The sequence below is a fragment of the Malus domestica genome, chromosome 03 (assembly GCF_042453785.1).
Source record: "Malus domestica chromosome 03, GDT2T_hap1".
Classification (NCBI taxonomy): Eukaryota; Viridiplantae; Streptophyta; class Magnoliopsida; order Rosales; family Rosaceae; genus Malus; species Malus domestica.
In genome coordinates this window covers 12709009-12721166 of record NC_091663.1, presented here as the reverse complement: position 1 = coordinate 12721166, position 12158 = coordinate 12709009, and the positions used below count along the sequence as shown (strand labels likewise).

The window sequence follows — 12158 nt, the reverse complement described above, 5'->3', positions numbered from 1 at the left end:
ACAAGTACAAAAAAGCTGGATTACAAAGGGAATTTGAAAGAAGGTAGGCTGTTGAGCTTTAAAGTCTTTTTGTGTTGTAAGTTGAATGTCATTTTCTTCTTCCTTTTTGTTGCTTTATATATAACTAAATTTCAATTCCAATTAAGCCTTTTCTTCTAAATAATTTTTTTTTTAAGAGGAACAATTAGTGGTAAGCCACGGTTATCCACTCCTTTTGGGGGTCGGGAAGACTCATAAAGGTATTTCAGCCTCCCTTGGCCACAAGTCTGGCTTCCACACCAACAGCGGTTTTCGAACCTAAGACCTCCGGTTTTTAATTTGAAGAAAGTTTCGCAATCCACCATTTACCACTGGACCACCAGCTCTCGTGCTTTTTTCTTCTAAATAATTATTTCTGCTCCTAGTTGTTGATGTGTCTATTGACAAATTACATTGCAATTTAAGCTTCATCTTCTTCAAAACTACCAAAATGCCATCAAAATATACTTTTTTCTATGTTAAAAATCGATTGGGTTAAATATATAGTGTGAAAAAGGTTTGCCGCTCACAATACCACGTGAAAAGTACTTATGAATCATTTGGATTTGTGCACTGTCCGTTTCTGCTAAAATGAATAAATACCCATTTAAATTTTAAATGCAATAAAGGCAATTGATGGTTTGCTATGGGCAGAAGTAGGGCTAGTTTGGTGTTGCTATACTTTAAAAAAAAAGATGTTTATGATGTACTGTGAGAATAAGCAGCTGTGAAATAAAGCAGCAAAGTGTTTGGTAAACTTTTTTGTAAAAGTGCTTTTGGAAAAAAAAAAAAAAAAAAAAAAAAAAAAACCAGTATGATAGTGTTTGGTAAACTTTAATGTAAAACAGTTGTGACTATGAAATGACTAAAAAGGTATAATACTAGATGTGCTATGACAAGCCACGACGTCGTTCACTAGCAACCTTCTCCCTTCTCATCTTCTCCTTCCGCACTGTCTTCGAAAATGGGACCTACCTCCTCACCTCCTTCATCGACTGCGGCCCTTCTCTCAAATCCCTCATCTCCTGCCTCAACCTTGCTGGCACCGGCAATACCAACCACCGCTCTCCTAGATCTCCAGCCGAGTCCCCTTCTCCGATCTCTCTCCATCACCAACACCGCCCATTTCTTCACCTCACTCGCATTGGAACCTTAGACGACGATTTCTTCTCTGGCGATGATGATGACACTCGCTCCCTCTTCGGCCCCAATCAGATCCCCCCAATCCTCATTTTCTCCTCCTCCTCTCACTCCACCTCCAAATTAGGGTTTAATGGAACTTACAGGACTAGGGTTTCTGAAATTGTGCGCTCCAGCCTCACGTTCAAGGCTGAGAGATTCACCATTTCTGATGATAGAGCTAGAGGCAGAGATGGCGATGGAGAAAGCAATGAAGGGCAGGAGAAAGGCAGCGTTGAAGAAATGGACAATCGGGCCGTCGATTTGCAATTCTTGATCAACGGATTGGAGTTGGGCGTCGGGACGTGGCGACGTTGTTCTTCCTCTTGAAAGTGTGAGGAATCAGGAGACACTTTGAAAATAAGCCACTTTTTAAAGCTGTTTTTTGCAGCTTCCACTTTTTAGCTTTTTATTTTTCATCTGAAACATTGAAAAAAAGCTGGTTTGGGGTGTTTACCAAACACCAAAAACTCTCCCAGCATTTTTTAAAATCACCTTAACCCCAAACCATACTGTGATATGGTTCATGATCAATATATACAGATAAGTCACGCGCAAAGCTGATGAGTCACGTGCTGCCCTCTACCTCTAGAAGAAGAACCTTGTCAGCTTAATCCAGTCAAATTCTCTTGCCCATGCATTTGTCTTTTGGTCACCAAGACAGACAGAGTTGATGTGGGTGGGTGGCTGATGCTTGGTAAACTGAGTTGGAAGTTATCTAGCAATTTTCCAATTTGATTTTGGTCTCGTAGCTGGCGTGAGCTCGCTGCAACTTGGACGAGGATTGAGCGTCCAACATAGGCTCATCCCCGTGATTATGGGCACACAATGGCGTTATATGTCAATAATAATGATGTTCAAGTTTCTATCCGAATGACATTATTATTGACAATGATACCACCGTAGCGACATACTCATTCCATGTAAGTAACTCTTCTCTAATATGTGTATTTTAAGTTATAATGTTTGTGTTTCAATATATATAATATCATGTAGTATGATAAGGAGCCATTTGATTGATCCGACTAGAATTGGTTGCGCTATTTAACACCAGTCTCCGTCCGGACCAAACAGGAGGTTAATTGGTTTTACCTGAGGATTGATTTACCATGAAGGTAACCCTTGGTCCCTTGTGTTAACCTTTGAATGGCACATGGACATGACACGTTTACTTTGGCTATAGGACCTGCTTGTCTTAAGCCATGATGGTTTTTGCACACTCCATCTCATATTGATGTTAGGCTTTTTAGCCAATCATAACTTTTTACTTTAGTCCTTGAAATTATCCACCGTCAAGTATTTTGATCATTCTGTGAAAAATCTCCGTTAATTTAAAAAAAATGTCAGCTCATTATTACTTAAATACAAACAAAACTACTTTGTTTACATACACATTTATTATGATATAAATGAAATTTAAAAGTCAAAATTATCATATTTTTAGCCGTAAAAGAGAATGAGGAACAAAAGCAGTAGAATGCTTGAAATAAATAAATAATAAATTAACAAAGTAAAGAAGAAAACAAGAGATCCTGATAGGGTTATCGAAAATTAATACAACACCCTAGCACAAAATAAAACAGAAACAACTTGACTTGTATAATTGGCCCCTCCTATAGCCCCCAGCATGTAGTATCACATAGTTCCCCCTAAATGAAATCTAGATTATATTCTGCAGACATAATCCCAACGAACTATTTCGCTAACGACACTGATAAGACAAGAAAATGAAAAAAAAAAGTACTATATATTCAAATCAGACATTAAGGTACATCTGAAGACTTCTTTCGAAAGAATTTCAACACCTGCCCAAACAACAGCACACCTGAGCAAGGATCCTTGATTCGTCGCACCAAACAACGGCACTCTTATTTAGCTTGCAGATGATTGGGAAATGGCCTTCTTAACAGCCTCGGCATACGTCCTATGCTGATAGGTGAGGGTTGATTCAAGCAAGTCCCACAGAGAGGTCTTTGGATTCCAACCTGTCATAGATAGTTCCATTACGTTGTCAGAATGACATTAAGTCACACGGGTTAATCAGATTAAAGACGAGGTAAATGAAAGATACGTACCAAGCTGCTTGTTGATAATAGTCATGTCAGGAATTCTCTTGTCACTATCATCATATCCCACTCCATAGAATTCTTGAGAGCTAACATCAATGGTGGGTGTCTCCAATTTTGGTTCGCTACTTACTTTCGCATAAACCTGTAACGTATAGGGGACCATCAATCCTTGTATCCATATGAATTTAATGTAATATAGCTACTGCAACTTAATTAACTAAAAGGAAGATGGTATCAAAGACAATTCTTCACCTCAGTCATCATTTCACCAAGTTGCCTAACAGTAACTTCATTGTTAGGGTTGCCTACATTGAAGATGTGACCATTGGCCCTAGCAGGATTTTCCTGAGGAAAACAGATCACATTACTGAGCGACAACTTTTGCATGCTAAATATTAATTTGAGCAAAAGAGATCTTTATTTTCACTTACGATCATCAACATAACAGCTTCAATAGCATCCTTTATGTAGACAAAAGTTCTCTGAGATTGGCCGCCATCAACGAGCTTGAGAGGCTCACGGCGAAGAAGATTCTGTAACAGATGAAAGCAGAGCACAATCACAACACAAATATTGGAATACCAAATAAATAGGGAATGCTTCAATTATTATCTGGCATACATTACTGAAGCATGCAAGAACTCTTGGAACACCCTCACTTGGGCCGTCAATGCCAGGAATGAAATCCATCCTAGGTCCAATCCAGTTGAAGGGTCTCACAATGGTCAATTCAAGACCATTTTCCGCACCCTCGGCTGTAAACAAGAAAAATTAAATCAGAATCAGAAACCTATATTACAAATACCAATTCATGAGCATCCACATAAAAGTAGAACAAAGAGATGACTAACCATAGATCAGCCTCTCAATCAATTGCTTTGCACATGCATAGGACCATCTCTGCTTCTCAATAGATCCAAAAATGCAAGGGGATTCATCTTCTTTAAGCACATAATAAGCAGGATCCTATGAAAACATAGCACGCAAGAAGTAAAGTTTTCCATTAACAAAATCATCAAACTTCAATGCACCTTATTGCATTGATCAGTGACTCATTCTGAAGAAATCAAATTACACAATGAAAACATAGATATGCCTCATAACCGAAGAAAACCGTTAAATAATGTTCTGGATCTACAATTTACATACTCTAATTAGTATTAGATCCCATACTGCACATTTAAGCAAATGGGGATAATGCAATAAGACCGACACACAATTGTAGATCCCAATATTATAATCACGCAATCAAACCATTTAAATAATCCAGCTGAAGAACTTTATGATAAAACAAACACCAAGAAAGGCATAGATCTGAATCGTGTCCAACAAAAACAAACAAAACAATAAATAAAAGAAAATTAAAAAGAAAGGAAGATAGGGGATACCTGACGAAGAGGGCTATCTTTAGGAAGATAGCTTCCAATGGTTTTCCCATACACTTCACAAGTAGAAAAGTGAATCAACCGCTTGTTGTTTTCGGAACAGTACTTCACCTAACAGAAATTAATCACAAAAAAAAGAGCAAAATTTAAGAAAAACCCACATCAAATCTCACATCAACTTCAATCAATTCCCACCCCACCAACCCAAAATCCCAAATTTCGCAATCAAATTTCACCATCCCAAAAACCAAAAACAAGAAACGAGATGCAGCAGCTGAAAACCCACCACCGGCAAAGCATCGATGAAGTTGCTGTAGATGGTGTCAAGCGGGCGGGTGTTGTAGTCCGCCGGAGTACAGATCGCCGCCAGGTTAATCGTCTGCAAGAAACCCAAATATCCAAACCATTCAAAAAGCAAGACAATTATTGAAAATCAAGAAAAAACCCAAATTAAGCAAAAAATGGCCATGAAAAAACAAAATTGAAGAAATGAGCTGTACCAGATCTGCCATTTTGATGAGCCCTTCGAGGCGCGAGTCCTGCTTGATGTTGAGTCGGTGGAACTGGATGCGATCGGACCAGGGGTGCGCGTTCTCGGGCTCGAGCAGATGCTTGATCTTGTCATTGTAGACGTCCAGAGCTAGGACCTTGTGCGGCGTCTCCGACATCAGCTTCTCGCAGAGGTGGGACCCAATGAACCCTCCGGCTCCAATCATGCATATCGTAATCGGCTTTATCGGGTTGCCGTCTAGATCTACTCTCGCTGACGACGCCATTCCCTACGACGACGTTCTGGGTCCGTGGGGTTTGTCGGTGGGGTGATAAAATTGGGTGGTGGGCGGAGGAGAGAGGGAGTGTCCTGTGGTTGGAGAAGAAGAAGAGAAGAAGGGGAATGTGGAAGAAGAAAATGAGAGGTCAGAACGTATTTAAAGGGAGTGGGAAATGGGATTGGGAGGGAGGGAAGGAGAAGTGATCTACACTCCTCTTTACACTCTCAGAGGCTTACTCGCTCTGTGATTGGGCCACTTCTGCGGGTGCTGGGATGAGGATGTGGGGTGGGTAACAGGGGATTGGATCTCTTGATATCATATGCTTCATGGTGATGGTTGTTGGATGAATAAAAGAAGGAATGGTACTTTTTGACAAGTTTTGGAAATTGCCAGGGGACTTAGAGCTGGATTTTGGTTATGCCTCATGGCAATCATGCAGGGTTTGGTTATTTAATTGCAATCAATAATGTTTAATACAAGTACATTCTTTCTCTTGACTTCACAAGGTGATTTGCTACTCGCTCATTGAAGACGGGGCACAAATATATTCTCTTTCATTTTCAAATAATCATCCAATTTTTTATCATTTCAAACTTTTATTTATGATGATAAATTATCTTTTTGAATTTTAGATTATATATATATATATATATAGTAGCATCCATGATACATTATTATTTTTAGTTACACACGGATTTTGGGATTATAGAGATTTCAGTTAAGTCATACAATTAATTAGTTATAATTAAATATCAAATTTGTGACCATAAAAATCAAACATAACATTTCTCACATACGAGACAACACATAAATCTCATTAGACCGTAGTGGTATTAGCTATATTATGATTTTATTTTTTTTTTGTTACAAAGGATATTACATGGATAAGATTTTCAGAGCTTAGTATGAAAATTAAAAATGGGGTCATCTCACATTTTATAACTAAATTCATCATCAATTCTCAGATTTAACAAATTAAGAGTTATGTTTATTTGTTCCTTAATCTATATTTGTCATTTTTTTTTGTGTGGCAAAGTTTAAAAATTTAAATTTCATAAGTCAATTGAAAATGTTGGGATCGTGTGTGATCGCTCCACTTCCTCCACCCTAGCTACATACTATAACCCTTTGATTAATCCAATAATTGCATTAACAAAGAAACAATCAAAATGCTTGACCAAAATGTTGTATATAAAAGCGTTTTTGGTTAAATGAAAGCGACTTTGGAATTCTTAACCATTCTCCTAAACACACCTGTAAACTAAGCAATTTATTTTTGAAAACTTTTATACTTTTATAGATCACGTGATTTGGCATTATTCACTAAATATTTGAGCTTTGGAATAAGGGAGTTTTAACAAAATACTTCCAGTACTGTTTACTTTTAACGAAAAACCACATTTTATACCTTTAACTGTCACTATTCACTTACCTTTAAAAAAAGCTTTTCATTAAAAGAGAAATTTTTTTAAACTTTTCGTTAGTTTTCCTTTAGAATAATTGAGTGCATCCATTTCGATATTCAAAGACCCATATGAGAGTTTGAGATGTAGAGCAAGCAAGATTGTCAACCAAATTATTGGGGTTCGTTAAGTTGTTATTGTTAAAGCAAAAGTACTTATACACCCCATCATTAAATAAATAAGTTGCTTTCACAAATCAAATTATCCAATTTTTTTTATAATACGTAAAACTGAGTAGTATAAAAATATTGCAAGTGGTCTTTTACTATAGTAGTGAAAATGTGTTGAGCTCTTACATGACAGCATGGGTTTAAACTCCGTTGATGACTAATCTAACAAAATTTATCAGATGAAAAAAAATAAAAAAAAAGAATAGTATAAAAACATTAACCATTAAATTTTGTATATAAAAATAGGATGAAGTGTGATATAGTCCCTCAACTATCACTTCAGTGAAATTAGATCCTTGAATTATTTTTTGAGAGTTTTAACGAAACACTCTCGTTACTGTTCACGTTTAACGAAAATGATATTTTTACTCTAAAAAGTCACTCCTGGTACTATTCACTTACAATACTTTTTTGTCATTTTGATTAAAAATTAAAGTTTTCAAGCCCTTTTTATTAGTTTTCCTTTATTTTTTCGGTAAAATAAGTCTCTAAATTCATTAAAAATTGCTAATTTCATCCCTACTATTATATTCAAAGTTATTTTATCCAATTTTTTGTCAACTTAAGTTGCTTAACACACTTTAGAGTATAATACCATAATTTCTCGCCTATAAGCCATTAATATTTCATATAGGTTGTGAATCTAACGTCTAATTTACTCTCCGAAGTTAACTTACACTATTTCTTATGAAATGAAAAACTATCAATTTACCCTCTAATTTTAACTTCATACACTATTTCTTTACCATAAAACTAGCAATATATTATCTAATGTGTATCACATGCAAGTAACGTGACTTAAATTGACGAAAAATTGAATATAGTAGCTTTGAATATAAAATTAGGGATATAATTGATATATTTTTATAACTCAATGACTGATTTTTCTGAAAAATAAAATAATTTAAAAACTTAATTTTATTGAACTGATAATTTAGAAACTAAATTAACATTTCACGCTTAAAAATATAATATTTTTCTTTGACGAGTTATTATTTTTGGCTTAGAGTTTAGTAGTAGGGAAAGTGATTTTACAAGTTGGGTTTCCAGTGAGCTGTCTCTCTTCCATGCTCACATTGGGTCGTATTAGGGTTTCAATTATAGGAAACCACTTGCTCACTCTTTTAATTTCGCACGCGCTTCACTACGCTCTCAATCTGACCCCACCACACAATCTCTCAATCCCTTTACCACCTTTCATTTTGCAATCTCAATTTTCCACGCTCACGTTCTTTTCTGTATTAGATAACTGTTAGATAATTAAATAATTTTGATTTTTTTTTTTGTATGGATGATATTTAAAGGCTAACTTAGAAAATAAAAAACTAGATTACGATGTAACATTACAAAATGGGAAGAAGAGTCGATAAGATATAATGAGAAACAAAACCCAAATGAGATGGTAGTATTCCCCAAATTTGAATATGCTATATTTTTTTAGGAATTATTATTAGCACTTCAAAAATCTCATTCTACACTTCTCACAAGTGTATTTTTCTTTCTAATTATAAAAAGTTTAGAGTGTAAAATGAGATTTTTAGAATGTTAATAACAATTCCCATTTTTTATTGTATATCTTTTTTCACTCTCAAGTATAAAATCTATAAACGGACTAGCATTCGATGTAGTGGTAGTTGTCTCATTTGGTTGAAAATGATATATGAGTTCGATACACAATCGTAGGTAACCTTATTTTTAGAGTAAACTATAAACTTCATTATGAATGAATTATGTCTTTCTTGTACACATCCTTTAGCTATTGTCCTCATTTCACACTATCATTGCATTATTTCATCGTACGATGAAAATAATAAAAATTGCCCGTTCTCATTACCAATGGCACACGACTCACGAGATGGTTGTAGGAGGCAATGTAAATAAGTTGCATCAGGGAGTGGTCATGCATTTTCCATACCTGATGGTGATCATTCTTAATGCCTTCAACATCTGAATCATCACCAAATCTTTCTGGGCATTTTCTTGTAACATCAACAAACCCTAAAATGCCATGACCTTCAAGAAGAAGATTTATCTAAAAACTTCATGTGAGATAGTTGGAATCATTGAGTTTCACCGTCACATATGTAGAAATTCCAGGAATTGGACTTGTAATCGGAGATTGTACGATCTAAAGTTGAGAAGCAATCACCATTATTGCAGAATTTGAAGAAATTGGAAGACATCTCAGTGAGCAATTGATCAAACAGTTTCTGTGCACTTCGGAAGTTGCTTTTCTTTTCAAGTTTCTTGAAGATTATGAAGCAGAAATTGCAGAGAGAATAAGGATTGAAGAACCAGATATCGTCACACGTACTCCTCAACTTTCACATTTGTTGACTTAAATATTTGAATTCTTAGATATGTCTTCAAGACCAAATACAATGGTTGGGTTAAAGCTTAAAATTTAAGCTTTAAACCCCCCAAAAGCATTTCTAATTATTAGGTCTTAATAAGCCATGGGAAGGGAAAAAAAATAGGAATTGATTCCACCCAGGATTTAAGCTTGACTTAAAGGCTAGGCCCGCCCTTGCACATACACTTGCTTGAAAGTTTGCAACCACAACATACTGACGGGCCAAACGCAACCCATGTGACAAAGCTGTAGCATTGGGTCTTTGTGACTAATAGCTTTGTCGGCCACTACTTCCGAGCCCAACGACTCTTTGGTTGATCGAATAGTTGGCATGATTGAGCCGTTGATTGATCCAACAGTTTATGATTCAAAATTTATTTTATTTTTTAATTACATTAAATTGAACAACTGTTATCAAGTATGAATTTTTTTTTAAAAAAAAAATCACCAAAAAAAATTAGGCTAAAATTATTTTTTAATAATTCGGGGCTTGAATTTTAAGCGATAACCATTGGAGAAAAAAAAATTGTTTCTGAGTTATTGTCACACCTCGATTCCGACATATGTTCCGGATCGACATGTGACGTCATTAAGTACTCGTATATCTAACATACCTCGCCTTCGGGATATGGACAAAGTACAACTCAAGATTTGGATTGCATAGTAATTTTCGTATACTTTATGGTTGCATCTAACCCTATTGTTAAATTGCCTACATACCCTTAGACGAGATTAAACCATTCGTAGTTCACCATTTATTAGACTATGAACTTTTCGTAAAACACTTCCTAGCAGAAAACATAGAGTACCACACTACACATCAACCATAAGCCAAACAATAGTTGTCATCTTTCCATTCACACAAGTATGCCATTGACACATACACATATGCTTTCCAACAACATTCCACAATCACATAAATTTATAACTTATACAATACACCAAAATGCAAGGCTAGAGCGACACAGTTCGGCCGAAGCCTATATCTCTAAAGAATGTGATTTCAAACCACTTAACGAAATCCAACAACATCTAGTTCTGGGCCACTCAACGGAACCAAAATACCAAGCAGGATTTTGGACCACTCAACGGAATCCAAACTAGGATACGATTTCGGACCACTCAGCGGAATCGCGAAGTAAAAAGGATTTCAAACATCTTAACGGAATACGAGTGGATACAATTTCGGACCACTCAACGGAATCGCGAAGTATAATGGATATCGGACCATTCAACGAAATCCAAAGCAGGATACGATTCTGGACCACTCAATAGAATCGTGAAGCACAAGGGATTTCGGACCACTCAACGGAATCCAAACGGAGTAGGGAACCAGACCACTCAACGAAACCAAGCGGAAGTCCAAGAAACATAACAACAGCTTGAAGAAACAAGACATGAATCAAGTTATTTAATTCACGAAGGCTTGAAACAAGCGCAAGTACTAATTTAGAACGGATCAACGAAGCAAGAAATGATACGATATCGAAGCAACGAATCCCCATGACAATGGGTTAATAGTCCACTGCTAGCCCTCACATTTAACAAACAATCCAACATGCATTTCAAATCACATTTTACAAATATTCCCAAATCCCAATGCACAAGTCAAACCACATTTCATATTAATGGATCGATGGCTAATTATTAAAAATCATGTTTTAATAGAAAGCACATTTATAAAACCAAGTCATATCCACAAAGGATACAATATAAAAAATCAAAGTAATAACCATATCATATAAATTAAAGTCACTCACCAACCAATGTAGGCCCACTAGACTTCACTTAGTCTCTAGTAGTGCTAATTTTTGTATTTAAGACGATTCGAAACAGGTGGACCAAAAGTCAACTCTCAATCAATAGTGGGGTCCACAACCCTATATAATTCGATATGGAACATCCTCCCACAAATTTCCAATTTGTAACTTCCTAAAAGTCTCATTAATCTTCTAGAACAATATTCTAAAATTTCGGAACGATCCAACAGTTGGATCATCGATGGTTATAATGATCAAGTGGTGGACCCTAACGAAACTATGTTCAAACAATGGAATTTCATCCATCAGATGTCACATATGGAATCAGGGTAACAAATTTAGCCTATAAGGGTCAAAGGGGTCCTCGGGCCACACGCCGCCTCATGTGGCGGCCGGTCGTCCCGACTCGCTGGAAAATTCATCTAACTCAAAAAATTACCAAATTTTACAAGAATGTAGAGCACAACAAGGGGAAGAACTTTCATACCTAGGCCGAAGTCCAATTTGACTGGGAAACACCTGAAAACCACCTCGATTCATTTGAAACCCTATAATTAGGTGTTCTCCAATTCGTCAAATCTGTAACTCCACTGCCCCCAAACTTGTTTAGGCTTGTTCCTGGTCTCAAGAGAAGTCTTTTGATGGTGGTTATCGATGGTGAAGGTTGCCGGAAAGGCAGATCGCCGCCGTCGTGTTCTTGAAGCCGATGGCTTCGATCTTTCCAAATTAGAGCCAAAATGACTTAGTTTTTGGATGAAAAAGGAAGATGGGACATTGGTGAGTTGTTTCCAGGCAAGATTTTGACTAGATTCGCCTAAAAAACGGCCAAGAAAATGTCGGGGTTGCCTTGCGGGAATGGGGTTGGGTCATGGGTTGAAGGGAGGGAATTGGGTCAGCTAATTCTCCTTTCCTCTTTCTCTCCTCCATCCATCTCTCTCCTTTCCCTCCATGGCCACACATGGCACCATCTCACTGTTCCAGCAAATCTGGA

General features: G+C 36.6%; 2 protein-coding genes across 2 annotated transcripts; one reads left to right on the top strand and one right to left on the bottom strand.

Moving 5' to 3' along the window:
* The first annotated feature begins 903 nt into the window (after positions 1–903).
* On the top strand, positions 904–1527 carry LOC103423884 (uncharacterized). The gene has a single exon (XM_008361962.3). The coding sequence runs from the start codon at positions 904–906 to the stop codon at positions 1525–1527; it is 624 nt and encodes a 207-aa protein (XP_008360184.3).
* A 1148-nt stretch (positions 1528–2675) lies between these two features.
* On the bottom strand, positions 2676–5917 carry LOC103423813 (UDP-D-apiose/UDP-D-xylose synthase 2-like). The gene is made up of 9 exons (XM_008361903.4): positions 5152–5917; positions 4938–5030; positions 4655–4762; positions 4118–4232; positions 3888–4021; positions 3698–3799; positions 3519–3611; positions 3273–3408; positions 2676–3182 (listed from the first exon to the last, which is right to left on the bottom strand). Exons 1-9 carry the CDS (start codon positions 5425–5427, stop codon positions 3070–3072), a joined length of 1170 nt encoding a protein of 389 aa, XP_008360125.3. The 5' UTR covers positions 5428–5917; the 3' UTR covers positions 2676–3069.
* Between the last annotated feature and the right edge of the window lie 6241 nt (positions 5918–12158).